The sequence below is a fragment of the Leopardus geoffroyi genome, chromosome D3 (assembly GCF_018350155.1).
Source record: "Leopardus geoffroyi isolate Oge1 chromosome D3, O.geoffroyi_Oge1_pat1.0, whole genome shotgun sequence".
In the NCBI taxonomy this organism is placed as follows: domain Eukaryota; kingdom Metazoa; phylum Chordata; class Mammalia; order Carnivora; family Felidae; genus Leopardus; species Leopardus geoffroyi.
In genome coordinates this window covers 76,247,697-76,273,810 of record NC_059339.1, presented here as the reverse complement: position 1 = coordinate 76,273,810, position 26,114 = coordinate 76,247,697, and the positions used below count along the sequence as shown (strand labels likewise).

Genomic DNA, 26,114 nt, shown 5'->3' with positions numbered 1-26,114 from the left:
CCATCCCAGTGAGAGTAGTTAATTGACTCCTGGAGTTTGCTGTGCCCATGTAAGTGGCACGGAGGGGACCGAGCGACTGCAGGTAATGGCTGTAGAGTCTCTCCAGTGAGGACATGCCCCTCACCCCTTCCACAAGCACACGTGCACACTCCCACCCAGCACAGCCAGCCGCCAGCACCCGGGCTCCTGGGGTGTTCACTTGCCTGGTTGTTTGCATACCTTCTCGTGCTTGAGGTTAGCAAAGACACGGGACTACTGCGTATTAGAACTAATTCTGATTCTATCGCTTTGGAATTAGGGCCGATTCAAACAGAGGCTCCAGTGTCATTTGTCTTTGATTTTCGGTTTAAGCCGAAAATAGCATTGTGAACAACATCGTGCAGGGAATGCTAAGCCGCTCCCAGAGCATCTTCTAGGCACCTCTGAGGCGTGTGCCTGGGAGAAGCTGGTTCATTCACACCCAGCTATTCTTTACAGGCAGTCCCAAAGACCTTTCTTTCCGGCTGGCTCGGGTGGCTCTCTGTGCTTGAAAATATACAACTGCCTTTCTTTCTCTTTTTCTTTGAAGTCAGCTCTAGGCCCAATGTGGGGCTTGAACTCACAGCCCCAAGATCAAGTATTGTATGTCTACCAACTGAGCCAACCAGGCACCGCAGAATTGCATTTCTTTAAAACTCTCTTCCAACTCAGAATGCTGATCCACATTCCATTCAGGGGCGAAATGATCGGCGGTTAAGATGGCAAGTTCAATTGTTAAGGTTTAAAGGTATCACTGCGTGCACATCAAGACATACAGAGGAAAAGAAGTTGTCCTTGGTATGATTTCAGATCGGATGTGGCGTCGACAAAACAAAGACACCGTCTCCCTGATAGAAGGGCTATCTTCCAAGAAGAATCTGGAAGTAAGGCTGTGGCTCTCTAGAGCACCTATGAATTAATTTTCACCTGGGATCAAAAAACAGATTAGCCCACTGAAATATGTAAATCATAGAAGATCCATGAAACATGCTGCGGGGAGAGCTCTCTTCTCCACTCAAGTGGATGCATTGTGAATTTTCGACCCTGGGGAAATTCCACGCTGGCTACTTCTTTTTTTGTCCCTAAGAAGCTGTGGCCTGCCTTCTACCGCCTTGGCTTTATGGTTACCATAGTAACTGTCAGCTTATAAAACAAAGGGTGTGTGGGATGTTCCTGGCCGAGTGACGTGTGATGGGGAAAGGAGTGATGAGACTGTGCTATCTCATTTTATAGAACTTGCTTGGGAGTAACGTCATTTACGACCGAACCTTGACCAGGAAGCTCTTACTCATGGAGACCAACTTGGCTGTTGTTTTTCTTAGTGCCCGTTTGAAACCCGAGTCTCTAAAGCAGATTTTTAATGATAGGAGTGTCACCTTAGGAAGACACTCTAAGGTGGTGGTGGTGGTTGGGGGGCGGGGGAGGGGTGGGTCTCAATCCCGAGGATGCAACAGAATCTTGGGTGGAGCGTTTAAACTCCACAGGTGCCTGGAATTTCATTTTAAAACGAATCCCACCGGGTTCAACATCACATCGGTGCAATAGTCTGACGCATCCCCTAGAGCACCTGCTCCTGAGAGCGAGGTCTGTTAGCTAGCCTCGCCTGGGTGCTAATTAAATGCAGAACATTGGGTTCCTCTCAGACCAGCCAATCAGAGTCTATTAACAAGATGACTAGTACGCACATCAAGTTGGGAAAGCACCACGAGAATAAAGATTCTCTGAGGGAGAGAGAGATGTCAATTTCAAAAGGCAGACGAAAATTTGAAGTCCTGCCTTGCTCAAACCCTGTGGTATGTTGCTTCCGTGACAAGGGAGGGCTGTCGGGAGGACTGGTCACCCTCAGGTGGGAGGGAAGAAGGAGAAAGACTGAGAAAAAACCCTGCTCCTGAGCAGTGGATGGCAACCTCGCTTGCAAATTAGGATCGCTTGGGACCTTCTCTGGGCTCAGCCCGGACTAAAGCAAAAATCCCTGGGGCTGGAGCCCTGGGCATCAGGATGTGATAAAAGCCCCTCTCGGGGATTCCCAGTTGAAAGAAACTCATCCCGCTGAGTGCATAGGAGTCCATCTGGGATCTTGTTAAATTGCCATTCTGGTGCGTGGGTCTGGGGTGTGGCCTGAGGTTCTGCATTTCTAACCGGGTCCAACTTGTCCACACTTTATGTAGCAAGTGCCAAGAACAAGGAGCAAAGTTGTGTCTGTGTGTGTGTGTGCGCGCGCGTGCATAAACAAGCCGCAGCACCTGGCCTTTTGCTTTCATTCTCTCAGTGTTTGAGCTCATTGCTTTTCTTTTTTGGGGAGATGGGGTGGCGTAAGGGAGCAACAGAGCTGAATGCTATGAATACACACAAACCAGCAGATAAACATCATTTCTTGACTCGTCGTTCTTGCCTGCCCATGGCTAATGCCTTTCTTGCCTTCTCAAGAGCTGTTCAAACCATCAGTGCTCTCCCAAGGGCACCCACTTTGAGCCACCTCCTCTCCATGTGAGAAACTCAAGGCTGTGCAAACTCACGCATCCTTCTGCGCCCCTCCCCTGGGGTGGCCTCCTGTGTCCTTGCTTTTCCTGTGTCATTACCCTCTCTGTCCTGGCTCCTTCAGTCTCCCTCCTAAAACCACCTCCATACTCACTTCCGATGTGATCCATTCACGCTCAGGGTTTCAACCCGAATGTGCATATCCAGTACCTTCCAATCTGTATCTCTGCCCTCAACCTCAGCTGGGAGTCCAGATCTGTTTTTGTGGCTCCTGGATGGTTTCCTTCCCCACCCCCCCCCCCCCATGCATCCTAGAGGTTGTTCAGTTCACCAGTCTCCCAACTAGACTTCCACCTCTGTGTTCTCTAGCTCGCTCTTGGCATCTCTGTCCGTCCAGTCACCCAGGCTGGGATCCTGAGGTCACCTTTTTCTCATTTCAAGTTCTCATTCTTTCTTGCCCACATTCAGACAGTTGTCCTATAAGTTCTTGAATCTGTCTGCTATTTCCAGTCCCTTAGTTCTGGCTTGGGCTCACATCAATGGCTGCAGTGGTCTTCTGCCCTGACACTTGTTCCCTTCAAATACATCCCGCTCACTGCTGCTAGTGTGACCAGGGCAAACCGCCAACTGACTGTGGCATTGCTGTCCTGAAGCCCTGTGGCTTGGCTGGGCATCAGAAGCCATGACCACATAGACTTCCATCCTTTCCTGTATTCTTCCCTCTTGATTTATCCCCACTCACCATTCCACTGCCTTTTAGAAAAATATTTTTTTAAATAGTAAATAGAATGGTATAATGACCGTAAGAAATCAAGCAACATACACACTGGCTTTATATGTAAACCTATAGAGGTTTGAATTGAATTGCAAACGTACTGTTTTGAAAGGTAGTACATGCATTTGGAGATAATTATTGAAGGCAGTGGTGAAAATGAAGTCTCCTTCCGTGCCTCCTCTGTCCCTCAGCCATGCAGTTTTCCTTCCCAGAAAGAAGCTGATGTTGCCAGTGTCTCAAATGTCCTCTTGGAAATATACATACGCTTGTAAGTGCAAAGAAGACTTACAGACACGTGCCCTTGCATACCCATAGATCCATAGACACACGTGTGCCAGAATGTGTACGTGCGTGCATCCCTACCGTGCGTCAATTCTGTGTGTCACATGGCTGAAAGCACAGTGTGGTACACACCCCCTGCTTTTGTTGCTTGGCGTAATTTGGAGATCTTTCCTCTGAGTCCATAGAAAGCCGCCTTTTTCTTTTCTTTTCTTTTCTTTTCTTTTCTTTTCTTTTCTTTTCTTTTCTTTTCTTTTCTTTTCTTTTCTTTTCTTTTCTTTCTTTCTTTCTTTCTTTCTTTCTTTCTTTCTTTCTTTCTTTCTTTCGCAGACTGCTTAGACTTTTGTCATGTCGATGTTGAACCGGCTGCTCGTGGTGACATTTGGGCTGTTTCTAATCTTTCTGATAAATAGGGCTGCACTGAAGAATGCCGAGCCGCATCATTTCTCCCATGTGTGAATATGTACATGGGGGATCGATTCCTAGAAGTGGGATTGCTCCTTCAGTCCGTGCATGTGTGTGTTAAAATCTGGTAGATATGGGCAAATCGCTGTCCACGGAGACCACCCAAGAGCGCCTGACCCTCCACTCTCTTTTCAACCCAGTGTGTCCTCACATTCCTTACTCTTGCCAACATTTTGCCATTACGAGATAAAAAATTGGTATTTCCCTGAAGAATTACGCTTCTTTTCTACTGAACTTGAGTAGCTTTTCACGTATTGAAGAGCCATTTGAATTTCTCTTTGTAGGAGAGGTCTATTCATGTCCTTTACCCGATTTTCTCTTCTGTTGTTTGTTGCTTTTTCTTTTTGATGTTAAGCTTTTGATCTTTTTCCTCTGCTGGCTGACTGCAGTCCGTGTAGCTATTTGGTTACTGGTGTCTAAGCAAGAATTCAGAACCAGCAGTAAGGATGTGGGGCCAGGTGAAGTTTACTTCCTTTTCCAAATGGCAGCAATCAAAGGTTTTGGTGACCGTAGGAACACTCTGAGTATCATGTAGTAACATTTAGACGTATTGAATACACATTTACCAAATTCAGGGATGGTTTTGAGCCACAGCTGGTTGATGTTAAATGCATCTCTGGACACATGCATTGATGGCTTTACACAACGTTGTTAGTTGATATCTTCCTAGCTTTTTACCAAGGGGACACACGTGCATTTTTTGCCTGTAAATTTATTATTTCTTCTCTTTTCTTAGTCAATATTTTCATTCTAGAAAATGGGACAAGATATCTTCTTTCTTAAAGTAATTTAAAAGTTTTTTTAAATATTTTATTTTGAGAGAGAGCGAGAGAGTGCTAGCACGAGCAGGGGAGAAGCAGAGAGATGGAGGGAGAGAGAATTTCAAACAGACTCTGCACCATAGTGCAGAGCCTGACATGGGACTGAAACTCATGAACCGTGAGGTCATGACCTGAGCCGAAACCAAGAATTGGATGTTAACTGACTGAGACACCCAGGCGCCCCATGGGACAAGATATATTCTTTTTCTGTAAATTAGCCTTGTGGTCCAAATGTTTTGTAAAGTTCTCTGTTCCAAGTGAGTAATTAGTTAATGTTTGATCAAAAAGACAAATCTTTCCGAATGTTATTTTGCTACCCTTCCTAAAGGTATGCGCTTTAGCAGAGCATTTCTCAAACCATATTAGTAGGTGTTCAGTAATGTTAACAAAATGTGCCTGTGGTCACATTGATTTTGAAAAGACTGAATTAAATAAAATTTTTAAAATGCCTTCTTAGAGCCTTTAATATATTACTGGGTCCGTTGAATGTCCAAAGGGGGAAAAAAAATAAAGGATGCAGTATTTTATGCTGTCTTTTGCAAATGTATTTGACCACAGACACAGCTTTTGCTTTTTTTATGGCCTCTGCTTGAAATATTCCTCAAGCAATTAGCATAAAACTCAGGGGAGGATTAAGAGAAGGCATCAATTTATTTGCCCTCTGATTTGTCTGAATTATGCCAGACAAGAAACCTTATTGGAAATGGGGTTATTGACTATTTGACTACAATCAGATTTCTAAAATTAACTAGAAAACTCCTGCGGTTAAGCTCAGTATGTTGCAGATAAAGATAACGTGGTTACTTTCTCTGGTCTCCTTAAGATGTTATCAAAAGCATAAAATTAAGAGACCGAGGTCATTTCCAGTAAACCCTTCACGGGTCCTGCTTGAGGCCAAATGCTACTTTGCGTCAGAGGCGTCCACATCAAAACGGCTGGGGATGAGGTGTAGTGCTGGGACAGACAGAGGAGCCACTAGCTGGGGGGTTTAATGATGAGGGAAAAAGAGCCGGGAGGGGGACCAAAGAATCCAGCTCATTACAAGGGCGGCTTATTCTTTCCTGTTGAGTTTTTCTGAGATCGATTTTCATCCCTTCCCTTTGGCCTTTTCTTGATTCTTGAGGAATCCTGTCAACGTTTTTTTCTCAGCCTTCCTGAATCTTAGAACAGCGGCTCAGTGAAGTTCTGGAACACTGGTGCCTGGAGGTGTGTCTTAAGTCATCAGCAAGCCAAAGTAAACCACTAAAAGCACATGCATTTTCAAATTTCCGTGACATAGAATAGATTCAGGATTATCCCATAAAATATCCATTTTTACCTACTTTTGTTTAGGTGTCCTATTTGAGTGGAAAAGAAATGCTCTGATTGCATACGTTATATTCTGATTGCATAGTAGATAATGCACATTGCAGTAGAGCTTATGAGTTGTCTTATGGTTCCAGTTTAATCTTCTCATTTGATAAAATTGCACTTTAGCTACAGAGGTGCTGGGAGCTTCTGCTTTTGCAGTGACACGATCATTATGATTGCCCGATGAAGGGCAGCCAAAATGATGCAAGAGGAGTTTTCAGTAATGGTATTGTGGTGTTTAAAGAAGTAACAAGGTTAATTATTTGCATTCTTCAGCAGTCCACGCTTGTCCCTTTTGCAAAATTATCTGTACTTCCTATGAGGGAGAAGTCTAGAAAGTGAATCATTTGAAAAAAATGTAACACATTATTTTTAAAAGTCTATCTTTATTGTGATAATTATATAAGATGGATACTTTTAGAATTCTTTACTTGAAAATGTTTTTTAATATCTTCCCGTCTCCAAAACTAGTTGAGTCCCGTTAGTTGTTAATTTCCCTCCCTTACCAGTTTGCAGGGGGGGGGAGGGGTTCATCAAAACTGGGCTCACCCACACATGTGTATCCCACGGTCGGGGGGCGGGGTTGGTCTAGCGTGCACGTTCAAACACAAGTCACTAGAGAACCTAATGCCAAAGAGGTGCTTCCTCGACTTTTCTTCGCGATTGATAGCATCCGGTCTTGAGCCTTCATAGCAGTGGATGCTTATGCCTCTGCCTTCCCATTAGGAAACCAAGCACAACCTGATATTTGACTTCCACCTTTCCTGGTGGAAAGGTCAACCCTATGCTCATAAGCAACCATCTGACGTCAGCTCGTGGGCAGAGTTCTCAGGGTGGTTTGGAGCATAGGTCACAAGAGAAGCCCCAGTCAGGACAGCAAAGTGGACAGAGTAGCCGGACTACTTGGCGCCATGCCTGACACACGCTAAGCACTGAATATGTGTTAGCCACCGACCTGTGCATGATGGGACTGAAGAAGTCAGGAGTAGATGGGCAAAGACAAGCCAGGTGGGTGGAAATATTTTTCCTCTGCGGAGGTAGCCTGACTGCCAGGTTCGTCATCTCTATGTTAGAGAGGTCCCTTGAGCTGAAATTTCCATGAGGTGCTGGGCTCCATCAATAGGTGATCCATTGAGATAAAAAGGACTTGAGCCAGAGATAAACTAGACCTCACCTGGTGAGCTGTGCCTTTCCTATTCATTCGGAAGGTCTGCAAGCATATCCTCCGGGGGGACTTTCAGCGTGTCATGGGAGGCCCTGGCCTGTCCCCAGAGAGCTGCCCAGTGTGGTGGTTGCAGGCCCAGAGACTACCTGCGAACCTGCTGCCCAAGCAGCTAAACGTGCAGTAGTGGGACCCTTATTTCAGCTCTGCACAGTGAAGGCTCCATAACTGGACAGGCTGGAAGGCAAGGAGTCTCCCAGCCCAGTGCTAACGCTCGGAAGGAAAGAAGGGAGGACCAAATCCAGTGGGAGGAGCTCCTATCACCACGGGGTAGGTGACAATGCTATAAGATAGGGGTGACAGGTCAACTCAGAAACCCACCTCCAATGAGTCTTCAGCCAGCTGTGGAGCCACTAGAGAGGACAAAAAGAAAGAAGTCTGGATCAGCCCAGGAAGCAACAGCTGCAACCCCACCACAAAGGACCCCAGGATATTTCACAAACCAGGGAGGAGCCCATCTCCTGCTGATTCTGGAAGAGAGCCACGGGGTTGGCTCTCCATCGAGCAACGTCAAAGCCAGCTCTAGCACAAAACAGTGGTCCCACCGTGAGACAGAGAGGTGTTGGTTCCGAGGCTGTGGAGCGAGGAACATGGAGACCGCCATGGAGACAGCAGAGGGTAGCCAGGGGCTGGGTTTGGGGAGCAAGGGGGCCCGTAAACTTGGAGTCTCATTAAAAAGGAGACAGAGGAGCAAGCTACTGTGGGGGCCCAGGCTCGGAGAAGAGTTGCTGGAGACCATGCCAGCTTTCCTTTCTGCAGGTTAGATAAACAGAGAGACCGTCTCAGGATGGAACAGATCTTCTGTTGGAATCTCTATGTCCCACAGGCAGTGGCAATTTCACAGTGGGCTGATGGTGCGATGTCACCATGGTGTAGCTTGAGTCCCCTGTCTCCGGTCAGAAGACCCCAATCTCACGTTCATGCTCTTTAGAGCCAGTGCGAGGATGCTGCCTTGCTTCACGCCTTCCCGACTGGTTCCCCAATGCTGTAGCTGAAGTCCTACCATCACCACCTGCCTCTCCTCTCCTTCCTTCTCTCCCCACCGCCCCCCCCCCCTCCCCACCAAGGGGTCCTGAACATAGACCGGACTCCTGTCCTCTCAAGGGACAGTCAAGAGAAGGAGGAGGGGTGCAGGAAGTTTATGGGCAAGTAAAAGAGGAAAGTCATCACCCAGACATCCCACTCCTAAGTAGGTACCTGGGGGAAAAACATCTTATGAGTTCCAGAGAATGTTTATTATTATAGCAAAATGATTCATAACAATAGCAAGACGCTAGAAACACCCAAACTATTCGCCAACAGAAGAATTGATCAATTTTGGCATATGCATGATGCTAGAAAACAGCGGCAATGAATAGTATATTTTATACTACACCACATTAGTGTAGATGAAAGTTATAGTATTGCGAGTGGAAAAGCAGTTCACAGAAGAATACAAGTGATACAGCTCAAAACCAACCTGAGCAACTTATTTTGGGGGCTACATACCTGATAAACCTACACGGAAAAATAAGAGGGCAAAGATAAGCACATCTGATAAGCACAGATGTTAGGAATGTCGTTGGCTGTAGGGGGGGAGGTAGGAAGGGCGTGATCTCAGAGTTGGGAATTGCCCTGTTGAACCAGTAGACAACATCTGCCAGTAAGTGTGGAGAAAACTACCCCCAAGAAGAATCAGGTCAGAAAGAGTGTGGGGAGGGGTGGGGGGTGGATTGGGAGACGTGTTTTATGAGACACCTGTTGGGTGAGGAATGTTCCCCCCGGCAGTAGAGATGCTATGGACTTTCTCAGATGCCTTGGAATTTAGACCTGCCGATTGAATGGACCGAGTCTGCTCAGTACTGTGTCTGTGACACGAAGCACATGAGGTAAAGCAGCGCATGCCGATCTGTGCGCAAGACTCAAAAGTGTTGGATTAGTCGGGTGATGTCCTTTGTCTTTGATTTTTTTCATTCCCTCGATACTCGGCTACCGATTTTATAAACCAAGTGCATGAGTCTGGAAAAAATAATTTGACTTAATTTAGCTGTGACCTTCCAGGGGCTCTGGGATTTTGTTCGGGCCATGTTTAAATGAGGGTTACTCTTTTAGAACTCCAATGTTCCATGAGCATTCTATGAATCACAGCATGTCCGTTCATTGGCTAGGGCTGCCGTCACAGTGGCACAGTCTGGATGGCTTCAACCGCAGAACCTTACTGTCTCACAGATTCGGAGACTATAAATCTGAGGTCAAGGTGTGGGGACAGTTGGTTCCTACTGAGGCTGCGAGGGAAGGGTCTGTTCCAGGCTTTTGCCCTTGGCTTGTAGGTGGCCATGTTTTCCCACCAGCTCCCAACTGTGCATATCTGTGTGCAAATTCGCTTTTTAAGAAGGCCATCGCCTTCTTGGGTTGGGGTCAACTCTAATGACCTCACTTTAACGCGATCACATCTGCAATCACCCTATTTCCAAATAGTCATAGTCTGAGGCCTGGAGGGGGAGTTTGGACTTTACCAGATGAACCTGGGAAGCTCACGGTTCAGCCCACAACAATACGCTAATTTTATGCTTGATGGACTACTTTTCTCTTTCTTTTTAAAAGATTGTACATGGCAAGTCAAGGCAAATGATCGAAGCTTCCATGAACAGCCTCAATTTATGAACACAAAGTTCTTTTGTATTAAGGAGAGCAAATATGCGGTAAGTGGATATTAACTTTCTAAATTTAAAAAAAGTGTTTTTTAATGTTATTATTTATTTTGGGGAGTGGGGGGTGGGAGGGAGAGCGAGATCGAGAGCAAGCAGGGGAGGGGCAGAGAGAGGGAGATACAGAATCTGAAACAGGCTCCAAGCTCCGAGCTGTCAGCACAGAGTGACGTGAGGCTTGAACCCAGGAACCATGAGATCGTGACCTGAGCCGAAGTCTGACGCTTAACTGACTGAGCCACCCAGGCGCCCCATGGATTTTAACTTTCTAGCTCATCTTCGCTAAGAGCCAGTTTTTTCCAATAGCCATTATGCTTAGCAACTTCATGGGACACCTGCCTTCCAGATAATCCCCGGCCTGTTGTATTGATTATCATTGTCCGTCGTATAGAATATCATTTTTATTCATCACTTTGAATTTAATAAAGGTGAGTAGGGGTGGCTTGACAGAAGCCAAAACAAAATTATGCAGATGGAAAAGTTCCCTGTGTGCGTGCAGAGCTCTCTTAATGTTTTATAGAAGAATATACAACAGTGTCACAGAAACGTTATGTTTGAAAGTAATAAGAATTTGAAAGGAATCTTAAGAACCTATTTCCCCCTTTTCTGCCTGTGATAGATTTAGAGACCAAAGATCTTTTCACCCCAGAAGTCCTTATTACCTTTAAAATACGATCGGGGGGTGCCTGGGTGGCTCAGTCGGTTGGGCGGCCGACTTCGGCTCGGGTCATGATCTCGCGGTCTGTGAGTTCGAGCCCCGCGTCGGGCTCTGTGCTGACCGCTCGGAGCCTGGAGCCTGTTTCCGATTCTGTGTCTCCCTCTCTCTGACCCTCCCCCGTTCATGCTCTGTCTCTCTCTGTCTCAAAAATAAATAAATGTTAAAAAAAAAATAAAAAAAATAAAAAATAAATGAATAAAATAAAATAAAATAAAATAAAATAAAATAAAATAAAATAAAATACGATCGGGGCACCTGGGTGGCTCAGTCGGCCGAGTGTTTGACTTCGGTTCAGGTCACGATCTCACGGCTCGTGAGTCTGAGCCCCGCGTTGGGCTTGGTGCTGACCGTGCAGTGCCTGCTTTGTATCCTCTTGTCGCCTTCTCTCTGCCCCTCCCCTGCTTGCTCTCTCTCTCACTCTCGAAAATAAACATTAAAGCAATTATTAAAAAAATAATCCAATATGATGAAGGGTCCCCCGTCAGGTGCGTGCTTACACGTCGTAACGTGTCTTTTAGTCGCTAGGACAGCTGCAGCAGAGCCACAGACGGGCTGGTTTAAGACAACAGAAATGTATTCTCTTACAGTTTAGGGGCCATGAGTCCAAAATCAAGGTGTCGGTCCGGTTGGTTCCTTCCGGAGGGTCTGAGGCAGCGTCTGTTCCAGGCTTCTGTGCCGGCTTCTGGAGGTTGCCGACAATCCTTGGCCTTCCTTGGCTCGTGGACGCATCCCTCCACTCCCCGGCTCTGTCTCCACACAGCCTTGTCCCCGTGTGTCCCTATGTCTGTGTCCACTTGTCCTCTCCTTCTTCTTCTTCTAAAGGCAGCAGACATTGGATAGAGGGCCCACCTTCATCCAGCATGACGTCACTGTGACTTGATTACAGCTGCAAAGACCCCCTTCCCAAATAAGATGACAGTCACGGCTATTGGAGTTAGGACGTGAGCGTATCTTTTAAAAGGGGCACACGATTCAACACACAACAGTGCCTTTTACTTTACACAGTAGACTTCATCCCCCTTCAGTAAAAGAGTGTTCCTTTGCCAGCATCGTCGTTCGGGCTGACGTCTCCCTTTGCCTTGTTTTCTTTTTTTTTATTGTTGTTGTTGTTGTTTTTAATGTTTGCTTATTTTTGAGAGAGAGAGACAGAGCATGAGCGGGGTAGGGGCAGAGAGGAAGACACAGAATCCAAAGCAGGCTCCAGGCTCTGAGCCGTCAGCATAGAACCTGACGGGGGGCTCGAGCTCACGAACCATGAGATCATGACCTGAGCTGAAGTCGGACGCTTCACCGACAGAGCCACCCCGGCGCCCCAGCCCTATTTTCTAAGAGGCTCTGAGGAGTCCAGGAATCTGCCAGCCGTGTCCGTTTGCTCAGTCAGATTTGCCACAGAGACCTTTGAAGTGAAATGTCTGCTGCTTGTTGCTGTCTCTGACCTCAGCCTCCAAGGAGTCATTCTGAGGCCTGATTAGATTTAAAAGTGTAAAGGAAATCTTGGTGTCTTCCTGGCCCATGTTCCTGTGTCCCTGTAGGCCGTCAGGCTTTAGTGATTTTCACAGGGGTGTATACATCAGGATAAAAGCACGGCCCCATGTAGAATGACCCTTTCTTTTTTTTTTCTTTTCCCAACAGAGTAACGCAATTAAAACGTACAAGTATAATGCCTTTACCTTTCTACCAATGAATTTGTTTGAGCAGTTTAAGAGAGCAGCCAATTTCTATTTCCTGGTCCTTCTTATCTTACAGGTAATGCCCTTTGATATCTGAAATCTGTTTTGAGTTACGATGACTCAGTAACATTTAAGTTGTGGACACATGTAATCTTAAAAGTTGTTGTATTAACAGCAGGCTTTTTGCACACAAGGAAATAGTGCCTCATACAGAACCAGCTCGACAATGTTAAATAAACAGGGGAAGGAAGCAAATGGAAAGAGTTTAATTCTATATTAAAAAAAAAAAATCAGTCGCGTACTAATGTGAATGTTAAAACTGGTTTCCCTGAAGTGAATACAATTAAAACCTTTACATTGTACAATTATTTGTACCCTAAAATTCTATTTATTGTGTGCCTGCCCTTTGTTTTTCATGCAGGTGCTTAATTTCGTCAAGAATATTATTTATTTGTACCAATGTTTGGGTCATAATTCTCAATAGATTGTTTTTGTGAGTTGGTTTTTGTGTTGACAAAAGGCCTATTCCTTTCCTGAGGCTGTTTTTTTTTTTTTTCTTGATTGTGGCAAAGGATCCACTTATCTAGAGAGTGTTAATTTTACCTATCTAGAAATCGTTGTTATAATCGAGGGAACTCTACACCCTCTAGTTACCAGACTATCAACCTTTAGCACTTGACAACAAGCCTTGGATTTGGAAAACCGTCTCATCCGCTGGGATTTACCGAAGAGGGTTTCATGCAAATGGGAACATGTGTGTATCCGGGTGGGGATGGGGGAAGCAGGGAGCGGCGAGGAAGCAGGAGGGAGAACCGGATCCCCAACAGATTTAGTAGGATATGAGATCTACTGGCTTGGCAGTATAGAATGTTCCTGTTACCAAGAGGGACCTTTGAAACCGGCCCACGTGGAGACAAACCCTAAAATTTGAAGGTACTGCTATGTCATAAGTGGGCCAGTCTTCCCTTCTTTCCTTCTAGCAAGGAAAAGGGGGAGTTACATTGATAATACTGTGGCAAATGACCGTTCTCTCTTTCGACCAACCCCCAATCATCTTCTCTTAAGATCTGGCAATTTAAGTTAAAGTGATAGTAATAGCTTTAGACAGCCCTTTGCTGGTTACTTCACTTACTTCTTGTACTCTGTGATGTAACTGCTATCATAACCTCCATTTTCAGAGAAACTGAGGCCCGTGAGGCACCGGAGCTTGTTCAAAGTCCCAAAGCCCTAAGCGAGAGAGTGGGGCAGGACTTGGATCCAGGAACTTCACCGCAAAGCCTGTCATTTTATTTTTTTTATTTATTATTATTTAAAAAAAATTTTTTTAACGTTTATTCATTTTTGAGACAGAGGGAGAGCCTGAATGGGGGAAGGTCAGAGAGAGAGGGAGACACAGAATCGGAAGCAGGCTCCAGGCTCTGAGCTGTCAGCACAGAGCCCGACGCGGGGCTCGAACTCACGGACCGCGAGATCATGACCTGAGCCGAAGTCGGCCGCCCAACCGACTGAGCAACCCAGGCGCCCCAGCCTGTCGTTTTAACGACTACGTCCTGTGACCTGATGATCCGTAGGATGGTTACAAGAGATCTCGACTAAACTCGCTTCCCAATCTTTTGTTCCAACTTCAAGGCTGTCTTGATGGAGGCAGGGCTTCCTCCGAGGCCCAGCGCAATCACTGGCTTTCAGAGGCATCTACTACCTGTTGCCGTCCTTGCCTCCATCATGAGACCCTCAGAGACCACTGGCTAAGCAACCAGCAGTGGACAGCCTGCTACATGCATTCCCTATAAAAGCTGAAGGACTACTTGTCCCAGCTCCCCACACGGCCCTCCCTCCCGTTAGTTACGATTGTCACAAAGAGTTTGGAGCAGTTCTCTTTTAGCCCCCCTGGTGTCCAGTTAAGGTCGCAATGAGACAATTTCAGGGGCCACTGTTCTCTGGGGCCTGTTCCAGGAGGCCATAAGCTAGAGAGGGCGGCCAGAAGGTGGTCGGCTGGAGGCTTCGGTGACTTTCCTACCTGCCCTACAGGACGTAGACTTGGAGGTTAGAATCAGCAGTTACCTGTAGATGCCGTGCCTTCGTGGGCACACACGTCTACCTGGTATTTCTTTCAGGCAATTCCTCAAATCACGACGCTGGCATGGTACACCACCCTGGTGCCCTTGCTCCTGGTGCTGGGCATCACGGCCATCAAAGACTTGGTGGACGACGTGGTAAGGATTTCTGGGGCAACTTTCTCCTCCCTGCTGTGAGCTTATCTTAGTTTGGCGTTAATATCTCATGTTTGGAGAATATTCAAATAACCTTTCCCCTCCTCTCTTCTAAAGGCTCGCCATAAAATGGATAATGAAATCAATAATAGGACGTGTGAAGTCATTAAGGATGGCAGGTACTGTGTCTTCCTTAACTTAGTTACAAGAACAGAACGGATAAGTATGTCTAGAAACATACTCAGAGATAACCATTCCACACTTGGAAGTCTATTGGCACAGCAGCCTTTTCGTTATAAGAGTCTCTCTTAACTTACTAAGACTTGGTACCCTCCTTGTGACCCAGGGGCTACAGCCAAACTGGGTTGTGGGCGCTCGTCCTTTGAGCCCTGTGGCATCAGCACTCGTGTGTTTTCATGGCTCCTTCAGCCTGGAGCTCCCATCTCTGCTGTTCCCAACTTAGGTGTTCGGGACTTTGCTCGAATGTCTTGACCCCCCTTTCCTGGTTCTCCCTTCACTGTGCAATCAAGACCTTGTCGCTCTCATCTTTCTTATCAGGATTATTTGTGTGTGTGTGTGGGAGGGGGTACCTGGGTGGCGCAGTCAGTGAAGTGTCTGACTTCAGCTCAGGTCACGATCTCACAGTCTGTGAGTTCGAGCCCCGCGTCGGGCTCTGTGCTGACAGCTCGGAGCCTGGAGACTGCTTTGGATTCTATGTCTCCCCCTCTCTCTCTGTTCCTCCCCTGCTTGTGCTCTATCTCTCTGCTTCTCAAAAATAAATAAATGTTAAAAAAAATTAAAAAAAAAAAAAAGAGAATTATCCGTGTAGGTGTCTTCCCTTCTGTCCTGAACTATAAGTTTCTCAAGGGGACTGTCTTGATGGTAACTGGTTGTTTTTTGTCCATCAGAGTCTCCAACGCACAGAAAGGGCTCAATAAATGTTAAATAAATATTGTCCACTGTGACCAGTAATGAGTTGTTCTCTGAGCAAGCGCCTGGAGGCAGAACCACAAAGTCAAGTGCTAAAAATAGCGACTAAGAAAATGTCGAGTCGCTATGATGTCCACCTGAAACTGTAGGATATTGTATGTCAATTATACTTCCCTAAAAAGAAAAAAAAATAGTGATGAAGGCCCAGTTCAAAGACTTTTTTTGTGTCAACACTGAGAAAAATAAGGTGATTTGCAGGCACTGTTCCACTGTGTCTAATTTGGAGATAGACTGCGTCAGCCTATACATCTGTTGGGATGGCTTTTTTCCCCTCCCAAATAAATGGATTCTGTTCCGAAGGGTACCTTTCAAATCACTTAGAATTGCTCTGATGAAGAGCAGTAGGTTCTTAGCCAGCCCGCACAACTGTGGCCATGGCTCACAACCTGGCTGACTCCACTGGTAAAGAGTAGCTCCGAGTGGCCTTGAATTTGGGGGTCAGAGTGCATATCTGATAGGGCCACGGCTCCAGCTCCCCCTAGAGGAGGGTCAAGCCTGTGCGGGGACTTGCGCATTGTGGGGCAGGGCAGCGGGACCTCCCAAGGGGAAACCAGATGTCACAGTGGAAAGGCTCAACACAGTTGCCACTCACACCCCCAAAGAGCTGTGGCAGGAAGGTTCTTAACTTGCTCGTTTATAATTTGACACCCATTTGCAAATTCTAATTTACAGTTTTAGAGATGCTGAAATGTAAACTAACTACGACTTAATTTATTGAAAGATAAGCCAAATTCTATTTTTTTAAATCCTGAGATGGAGAAGTGTGTGTTTGATTCTAATAAAATTGGTCATGCTGGGGTATAAGCGTATATTTAAAGTGTATTTTAAATGAAAAGACACTGTCTCAAAAATAAATAAAAACATTTAAAAATTTTTTTTAAAAGTGTGGGGGGAGGGGGCACCCGAGTGGCTCAGTCGGTTAAGTGTCCGACTTCAGCTCAGGTCATGATCTCACAGTCCGTGAGTTCGAGCCCCGTGTCGGGCTCAGTACTGACAGCTCAGAGCCTTGAGCCTGCTTCAGATTCTGTGTCTCCCTCTCTCTCTGCCCCTCCCCTGCTCATGCTCTGTCTCTCTCTGTCTCAAAAATAAATAAAAACATTTAAAAAAAATTTTTTTTAATAAATGAATAAACAAAACTAGTTTCAATCTCCAGGTCTCTCTTATCCATGAATTAATGGGAGCACAAACATGGTAATTGGAGTTCTGCCTCCGAAAATATTAAGTTTATTAGTTGTGATAGATTCATAATCTCTGTTATGGGTATCTTTTCTATGTGTGAAAAGTTTTCACACAGACCACTGTATTTTAAAACTTTTTAAAATGTTGATTTGTTAGACATTTAAATGGCTCTTTCCTGTGAAACTTAAGACAGAAAAATAGTCATCTGTTTAATTTTATTTTGCATTTGATCAGTGTCCTTATTAGGCTTATGAGAAAAGCAATGCGTGCTCATTGAAAAGGCAACTTAATAGGGAGGAGGCATGCTCGAAAGTTCCCTGAGGATTCCAGGTGGCCCGTGCAGGAGCCAGAATGTGTTCCCGTCCTGGGACCACCTGGGTCCCGCGTCCTGAGCAGGTGGTTGACAACCCAGAGGCAAGAGAACAGGAGACTGGAAGCCCAGGATGTGAGCAAAAAGAGAGGAGGAGCCCAGTAGCTCCTTGCCGCACGTTTGAGTAGCCCCATCGAGCCTTCCTGCCATGACGCCACACGGAAAGAACACATCAGTCATTACCATCATCGCCGCTCCCTTCAGAGGATACTGTGATTCACGTGACCACTTCATGGGGTTTCATCATGAAATTGGCCGAAGTTTCAGGAAACCTTTTTTCTGGGCTCTTCACGTTTCCCCAGAAATCATTGGCTCCTAGAGAGAATAATTCCAAATCCTTTGCCAGTAACTTTTGAAAGGCCGGTAAACTCTCATTCCTTTTGACATTTAGGTTCAAGATTGCCAAGTGGAAAGAGATTCAAGTTGGAGACGTCATTCGGCTGAAAAAGAATGATTTTATTCCCGTAAGTGAAGAAGCCCCGCGTCCCTCATCTATTATCCTCTCGTCTTCCGCGGGTGGCCCTGGGGATGTCAGTATCGTTGATGTGTCTTGTTTTGCACAGGCCGACACGCTGCTCCTGTCCAGCTCCGAGCCCAACAGCCTCTGCTACGTCGAAACAGCTGAACTGGATGGGTAAGTGGGTCTTGGCTGGGCCCATTTTCAGGCCGACCGTTAAAGGCGCATTCGCTGCATCGAAAATTGCATCAGAAGGGAAGCCCCGAGATCTAGCTTTGCCTCTACCCCTTGCTGGCCGTCCCGCGGTGTCCCTAGCAGACCAACCTCTCTTTTTTCAATTCCGTCTGTAAAGTGGGGCTCTCACGCCCGCCCTTCCCCCCACTTGTAGGGAGGGTTGAAAGGGATGGACACGTGAGCCCTTTGCGTACAGCTGAGCAGTGTCCACACACGTGTGAAGGACGATCAGAGTAATGAATTTCCGAGAAAACAGATTTTTTAAAGTGCTTGTCAATGGACGACTCTGAGTTTTCCCTTTGTTGGCTTTGGTTAGTATAGGAGCCCTTAAGGGAATCAAGTTCTGTTTTTGACCAGTTTTGAATACATTCATTGAGTGCCTGGTAAGTTGCATTAGCTTCATGTGTTAGCTCACTTGATCTTCTCAGCGACACGATGAGATTATTACCTTGACATTGCCCTTGAGGAAAGTGAGACACAAGGAGGTGAAGTAGCCAGCCCGAGGTCACTTAGTAAGTGGCAGGGCTGGGATGGTGCTCGCCTGTGCTGGCTGTCCAGGTTAGTGTCTGCATCGCTCCCTCTGATACGAACACCCCTCCTCACACCCTCGATGCACGTAACTTGTTTGTGGAGCGCTGAGATCATCTCGGTGCAACCAGGTCTGTCTTTGGTCTATAAATTAGTCAGGTGATCAATCATACCTATAAAACAGCTATTATCCCCATGAGTGAGAGACTTGGAAGCTCTCCGAAGGTAGCAAATCCTACGTGCCCTGTCAGAACAAACAGAATGGGGAGGTCGAGGGCCACAGTCAACTTCTGAATATATGGAAACCCCGAGTCTATCTTCGTGAAGGCTGCAGAAGGATGTCTGTCATGTGCAGACAGCATCGCCGTCCCGATGCCCAGCCTGACTCTCTGTGTCCCTGAGCGCCCACCTTCCCTGCTCTGTGGGTGGGACATGCCAAGTATTGGAGGGTAAGGTTCCCACCTCCTTTCCTAATTTTCTAGATAGAAGTGTCTTTCAAAAATAGGGGATCCAATTGTTCACTCTGGAAAATAATAGGTTGATAGAGTCCAAGCACTTTCCGTAACAAATCCGTCTTGTAGAATCATCTTAACGTGAAGAAGCTAAAATTTTTTTAAGTGTATTTATTTTGAGAGAGAGAGAGAGCAAGAGAGAGGGTGCACCAGCACATGAATGGTAGAGGGGCAAGAGAGAGAGAGAGAGAGAGAGGGAGAGAGAATCCCAATGCGCTGAGCCTGATGTGGGGCTCAGTCTCACAACCTTGAGATCATGACCTGAGCTGAAATCAAGAGTCAGAGGCTTAACCCACTGAGCCACTCAGGCGCCCCTAGAAGCTAAGTTTTTATTTTTATTTTTATTTTTTTTTTTAATTTTTTTTTTCAACGTTTATTTATTTTTGGGACAGAGAGAGACAGAGCATGAACGGGGAAGGGGCAGAGAGAGAGGGAGACACAGAATCGGAAACAGGCTCCAGGCTCTGAGCCATCAGCCCAGAGCCTGACGCGGGGCTCGAACTCACGGACCGCGAGATCGTGACCTGGCTGAAGTCGGACGCTTAACCGACTGCGCCACCCAGGCGCCCCAGAAGCTAAGTTTTTAAATAGCAGTGTGGTAGTTAAGTCTAGACTGGCAGTAAGAGGTTAGTAAGAAGGAGGACAGGAAGCTTGTAAATGCCTCCGTCCCATTCATAGTGCTCCACAAAAACAAACAGCAAAGGGGACCAGCATCTTCCAAGTCAGGAGTTTTTCTGTAGTTCAGGAAATAACCTCACTAAACTCCAAGTTCCAAGGCAAACTGAGAGTTCAAAAATAGGAAAAGCTAATGATCTGGCTTCTGCTGCCAGGTATACCTAACGTTACTTTGCACAATTTTTCTTATGTGCCTTTTTGAGATCCTGAATTTGTTCATTCAATTCCTTTTCTCCCTCTCCCTTTAGAGAAACCAATCTCAAGTTCAAAATGGCGCTGGAAATCACACACCAGTGTCTCCAGAGAGAAAATTCACTGGCAGCATTTGATGGTTTGTGCAGACATGCCTTACTTTGTTTTCGATTTTAGTTGCTCAACTCCGTCCCAATTAATTAAAACCAGAAAATCTTTCATGTGTGAATACTTATGTGAATCATATTTTTCTGAAGGTTTCGTTGAATGTGAAGAACCCAATAACCGACTGGATAAGTTTACAGGAACGCTATTTTGGAGAAACACAAGTTTTCCTTTGGATGCTGATAAAATTTTATTACGTGGCTGTGTAATTAGGAACACCGACTTCTGCCATGGATTGGTCATTTTTGCAGGTAATTTCAGAGTTTCTTGGGAAATTGATGTGATACGTGCTTTTAAGATTTTTTTTTAATGTTTATTTTATTTATGAGAGTGAGAAACAGAGCACGAGCAGGGGAGGGGCAGAGAGAGAGGGAGACACAGACTGCGAAGCAGGCTACAGGCTCTGAGCTGTCAGCACAGAGCCCGATGTGGGGCTTGAACTCACAAACCGTGAGTTCATGACCTGAGTTGAAGTCGGACGCTTAACCAGGCGCCCCTGATATGTGCTTTTAAGATTTAAAGGAGCGGATTGCTCTTCTGTTCATTCTCCATCGAAATGAAAGGAAGCATTGACTTTCCCAACTATTGATTGTATTGAATTTTCCATTTTTAGGTGCTGACACGAAAATAATGAAAAATAGTGGGAAAACCAGATTCAAAAGAACTAAAATTGATTACTTGATGAACTACATGGTTTATACGGTATTTACTTTCCGTTTCAGTAGATGAGAGGCTAGACTACTATCTTTTACTCTAATTTTGTTGTATGTTTTTCTTATGTAGAGAAATCTTAACCTCTGCAGGCCAGGTAGAAAAATGCGTGAGGCATTCCAAGAGACAGAACTCTCTTACTTTCCCTCAGAAACGCCGTATTCTAATCGGAGAATCCTTTTGGGAACCGAGGTTCCACTTGTAGGGTCCCCTGAATGGTTGAGTATTTTGTCAACTGGAGTGACCAGTTGGAAAACCGGGGAGCCCGAGATAAGTTAGTGGGGCCGGGCTCCTGTCAACATAAGGTTGATTTTACTGCTGTTAGTTTCCCATAGGGGTAGTTCTCTTAAAAGCAAACTTTCCTCCCCAGCATGTAGTATACAAGTGTAAATATAAAGCAAGGCTAAATATAAAGTGTGTTGAGGGCCCCCAAGACCACCCCCAGGTTTGGTGATTCACTGGAAGGACTCACAGAATAAAACATCTAGTTGCCCTCATAGCTATGACTTATTGTGACTTATTTACAAAGCAAGATCAGCAAAGGCAAAAGGCTCATGAGGCAAAGTCTGGAGGAAGCCAGGTGCAAGCTTCCAAGGGTCTTCTCCCAGTAGGGTCACATGGCAAGACACCCCTCCATTTCCCTAGCAACAACTTGTGACAGCCCATGTGAAATGTCTCTACCAGGGAAGCTCATTGGAGACTCAGTGCCTGGGATTTTATTGGGGTCTGGTCACACAGGCCCCATCTGCCAGGGATGTACCAAAATTCCAGATTCCCTGAAGGAATGTAGGGGATCAGCATAAACCATATTGTTTTACACAAACAGGCACCATGAGCCATTCTTATCAGGGAATAAGAAATAAGGAGAGGAAGGGGGAAGAAGAGAGGAAACCTTTCCAAAATCTAAGTTCCTAGATGCCGGCCAAAGGCCAACCTTGCAAGCAGGACAGCGTCTCAGGCCCAGCCCCAAGATGTTGGGCAGTGCTCCAATTTCCCAATGAAAATTAATTTTTTTCCCAAGTATTTAGCTCAATTTAACTTATGCTAAAACTTATTTAGCATAAGTTTTTAGAGACGTCAAATACTTACCATACTTTAATTACATATACACATTTAAAGTTGTATAAAAGTAATACGTTAAAGAAACAGTTCTTTTTTTCTTTCATCTCCCATTTCGTGAAAACTTTTCATGTGCATCTTCCGTGTCATCGTCCCGGTTATGGCCAGAGTACTCACGACGAGTTCCTCTCTCATCCTGAGCCCTGTGGTTTTGAGATATAGCACTTTTGGAATCTGTGGCCAGAAATTTCAATCTGTCCTTGGAAATCGTCTTCCTACCACAATTATCCGAATACCACTGGGATGGTCGACTTTTGCATTCATCCCAAAAGTATATACTCGTCATTTCCATAACAGAATACTCACTGTACCTCTTCAGAAATGGTCTAAACCTTAAGTGGTAATGAAGTCTTCAGGAATAATTACCTGAATCGGGGTGAAATTCCCTTATGTTCTCTTTTAAAAAGTTATTTCCGTCAACTATTTTCCATAAATGTCCCAGTTCAGCGTTATCTGAAATTATTTCATCCTAAGGTATCTTCCCCCAACAGTATGGTATTATTCAAAGTAAAAGTAATTGATAGGATGCCCTGTAATGTGGGAATGTTTAAGGATTTGAATACAAGACACCAACCTTCTCTTTCGAACAATAGTTTTGGGAAGAAAACTGCACCTATATGTATTGTGTAGGATAAATCAACCAACCGTAGAACTCAAATAGGCTTTCAAAGCCTTCGTAGGCGCTGTTTTTCCTTTAAGTGTGTTGTGTTTACAGACTACTAAGTTATCATAAATGTCCTGGAGTATTGAGTGAGGTTAATTAGCATCTATGAGAGTCTGGGGGTTGGGGGTTGGCGATCCATCTTCCAAACACTTCCGTGTGTTATGTCTTCCAGATCTTTGTTGTCCTCATTCTGCTTTCTGCTGGTCTGGCCATCGGCCATGCTTACTGGGAAGCTCAAGTTGGCAATTACTCTTGGTACCTCTATGATGGAGAAGACTTTACACCCTCCTACCGCGGATTCCTAAATTTCTGGGGCTACATCATTGTTCTAAACACCATGGTGCCCATCTCTCTCTATGTCAGGTAAGCCTGTCCTCTCTTCGGCCTTTTGCTTTAAGGAAGAATGCAGTACATTTTCCCAACTTTGCCCCTTCATCTCTATCAATAACTGTTTCAAAGGTCATACGGAACAAGTAAGAAAATAGCTTCATTTCAGAATTGGGGCTAATATAGGGAGAGGAAATTAACTTTGGAGTGTCTGTTCTGTGCCAGGCACAGCACTTTGTATCTTGACCGCTTTATAGATAAAGACAACCGGGGTTCAGAAGTCACTCACTTGGTAAGATTGCTTCTCAGTGGACTCAAAGCCCAGGCTTCAGAAAGGGCCTTGGGAGAAAGCTGGAGATTTAGACTGACCTGGGAAAACTTAGTTGTTTTTCTTTTTAGGAGCCTTCCTAATCTCTTCTCTGTGTCTTCCTTATTACCACCTGGTACATCCATTGCCTGTAAAACGCGTGCTGGGAATGCCTCTCTCCCTGCCCTCATTCAGCCTCTCAAAATGTTCTGTTTCTTATCTTAATCTGAACCGTAATAAAGGAGTCAGGGTCATATCTGTGACAAACAGTGATCACCTTGCTGAGTGAGATTTCTTCTTCTTCTTCTTCTTTTTTTTTTTTTTACTTTTTTCTTTCTTTACTGCCAAAGTTCGCTGTCATTCATCGATTGGATTTTAGACCATTGGTAGAGGAGTTGTGCCTTGGAATATCCCCAGCAGCCAGAGTCTACCTTGACCTCCAATTAAGTAACAGCCCAGAGACATACAGGATCACATACACGTCTGTAATTAGGAGCACTTAGTTTATTTTAATTTTATTACATGTGCATTTGTTTTATTTTTAATCTTATTACATGTCGTTAACATTGCTCGTTCACTAGTAAGTAGAGCCCTGGGGAGCCATGTGTTTGCAGCCGCTTTAAAAAAGGAGAAACAACAACAGAAACCTGAGATAAGATTTACCTTTGTGGAGGGAGCTACCAAACAGATTATTTTGTCTAAAACCACGAATGTATGTTATAAAATAAACCGTGTATGTCGTTCCTGGTTTTAGAAAGTCATGTCACGTAACTAACATGGTTTCCTTCTTTCTCTTAGAAATAAAGGTCCTTCTACAGCACAAGTGGATCAGGTCGTTCTGCTTTGTTTTCTACCCTTTGTTTCCATTTCATTCAGGATAAACTCATTATGGAGGCCACACTGTGACCCACAAGGCCCAGCATGGTCTTGTGCTGTTCATCCCCTCGCTCCTACAACCTCTTATATGACCACTTCCTCCTTGGTCTCCCCCAACATTAGCCTCCTTGATAGTCCTCACGGGTGCCAGTACCTGCCACAGAGCCTTTGCACCTGCTCTGGTCTCTGTCTGCAACGTTCTTCCCTCTTATCTCCATAGTTGCTCTTTCATTTGCTTCGGGTCTCTGCTCAAAATCCACTCCGTCTTAAATATCACGCTATCCCTTATTCTGTTCTCACCCTGCTTTGATTTTCTGTGGGGGATTTTCACCACATGATAGATGTACAGGTTTATGGATTTGTCCCCATTAGAAGGTAACCTCCTTGAAGGCAGAGGTTTTGTTGGGTTTGTTTCCCTGGGGAACCCCCCGCCCCCCGCCCCGTACCTAGAATGCTATCTGTACATAGTAGGCACTCAGGAAATATTAACAGGGGGAGGGAGGGAGTTCTTTTTCCACCCCTTTAACTTATTATAAAGACATCTTTTGCCCAGTTAACAATTGCTGGATATGTAAACAGCTTCCTTATAACTGAGATATATTTAATCCCTTAGAGTTTTTCAAATTGTGATGATTCCTTTAGACTGTCTTATTTGGGACAGTCTATAACCTTATAAGACTTTAGGGGGAGAAAACACTATGTTTTTTCAAAGTGTGGAATCACAACGTAGGGGTCATTTGCCAAAAGCACACCGATTCTGTAACCTAGTGGAACCTCATCGACAACCGGGGGCAGAGGTAAACATGGGAATGACGGGGGCAGGGGTGAACACGGCCATTCCAGGTGTCCCGAGTGTGATGGGAATGAGAGAAAAGAGAGTAGAGATTGCCACATCGTCACCATGTCCCTGGTCCCACAGGGCTGTGTTCTGAGCGTGGGGTGCTGTGGCCAGATGTTGTCAGGAATGAGTGGGAAATCGCGCCAAACGAGGTGCGTTGACCCTGAAGCTGGAGAAGGAGGTGTCTGGTCGGGAGAACCCAGAGGCTTGGCCCACGGGCCACCACGTGGCTTGTCTCTTGGCAGATGAGCAGCTCGCTGTGGCGCGCACAAGTCGAGACAAAGCTCGCCGCCTGCCTCTCGTGTCGGAGAGCACCGTCCACGCTAATGTGTTGTCTTGCCTTCCTAGCGTGGAGGTGATCCGTCTGGGACAGAGTTACTTCATAAACTGGGACCTGCAGATGTACTATCCTGAGAAGGACACGCCCGCCAAGGCGAGAACCACCACGCTGAATGAGCAGCTTGGGCAGATCCATTACATCTTCTCTGATAAGACAGGGACGCTCACGCAAAACATCATGACTTTCAAGAAGTGCTGCATCAATGGGCAAATATATGGTGAGTGGAAGCCATCGCTCCATCCCTGAGCACGTGTGACCAGCACCTGCTGTCCCAGAATTGCTGGTGCCGTCCGGGCGCACGGCCCCGGTGGCCACTTGGGGCCGAGTCCTGAAGTGGCTTCGCTGGCGGCACTGGGAACGCACGCGTGGGAGAGGTCAGAGGTCAGAAACAGGCACACACTCCTCAAGAAATCAGACACAAAATTACCATGTGATCTAGCTTCGGAGGGGATCCCGAAAACACCAAAAGCAGGGACCGGAAGAGATCTTCGCACAACTACGGTCATACGAGCATTATTCGCAGTAGCTAAAGTGTGGAAGCAACCCAAATGTGAGTCAGTGGATGAGCGGATAAACAAAATGTGGTCCCACATACAACGGAACCTGGTGTAGCCTTAAAAAGGAAAACATTCTGGGGCGCCTGCTTGGCTCAGTCAGTTGAGCGTCCGACTTCGGCTCAGGTCAAGATGTCACGGCTCACGGGTTTGAGTGCCATCAGCACAGAGCCCGCTTCGGATGCTCTGTCCCTCTCACCCTCTGACCACCCCCCCCCCCCAACTCATGCTCTGTCTCTCACTCTCTAAAAAATAAACCTTTTTAAAAAATTATTAATACAGTGTTTTACATTCTTTTGCCACAGTACTTAAAAAAAATTTTTTTTAATGTTTATTTATTTTTGAGAGAGCGTGAGCAGGGTAGGAGCAGAGAGAGATGGAGA

General features: G+C 45.7%; 1 protein-coding gene across 3 annotated transcripts in view; it reads left to right on the top strand.

Moving 5' to 3' along the window:
* The window catches only part of ATP8B1 (ATPase phospholipid transporting 8B1), a 128,665-nt gene that overhangs the window by 71,397 nt on the left and 31,154 nt on the right, over window positions 1-26,114 (top strand). For all 3 annotated transcript variants that reach the window (XM_045459227.1, XM_045459229.1, XM_045459228.1), the window contains exons 3-13: window positions 9,992-10,089; window positions 12,446-12,559; window positions 14,598-14,696; window positions 14,811-14,872; window positions 17,624-17,696; window positions 17,796-17,866; window positions 19,887-19,969; window positions 20,088-20,246; window positions 20,609-20,697; window positions 22,662-22,852; window positions 25,186-25,394. In XM_045459227.1, the coding sequence (XP_045315183.1) occupies window positions 9,992-10,089; window positions 12,446-12,559; window positions 14,598-14,696; window positions 14,811-14,872; window positions 17,624-17,696; window positions 17,796-17,866; window positions 19,887-19,969; window positions 20,088-20,246; window positions 20,609-20,697; window positions 22,662-22,852; window positions 25,186-25,394 (1,248 nt within the window). The remainder of the gene's footprint in view (window positions 1-9,991; window positions 10,090-12,445; window positions 12,560-14,597; window positions 14,697-14,810; window positions 14,873-17,623; window positions 17,697-17,795; window positions 17,867-19,886; window positions 19,970-20,087; window positions 20,247-20,608; window positions 20,698-22,661; window positions 22,853-25,185; window positions 25,395-26,114) is intronic.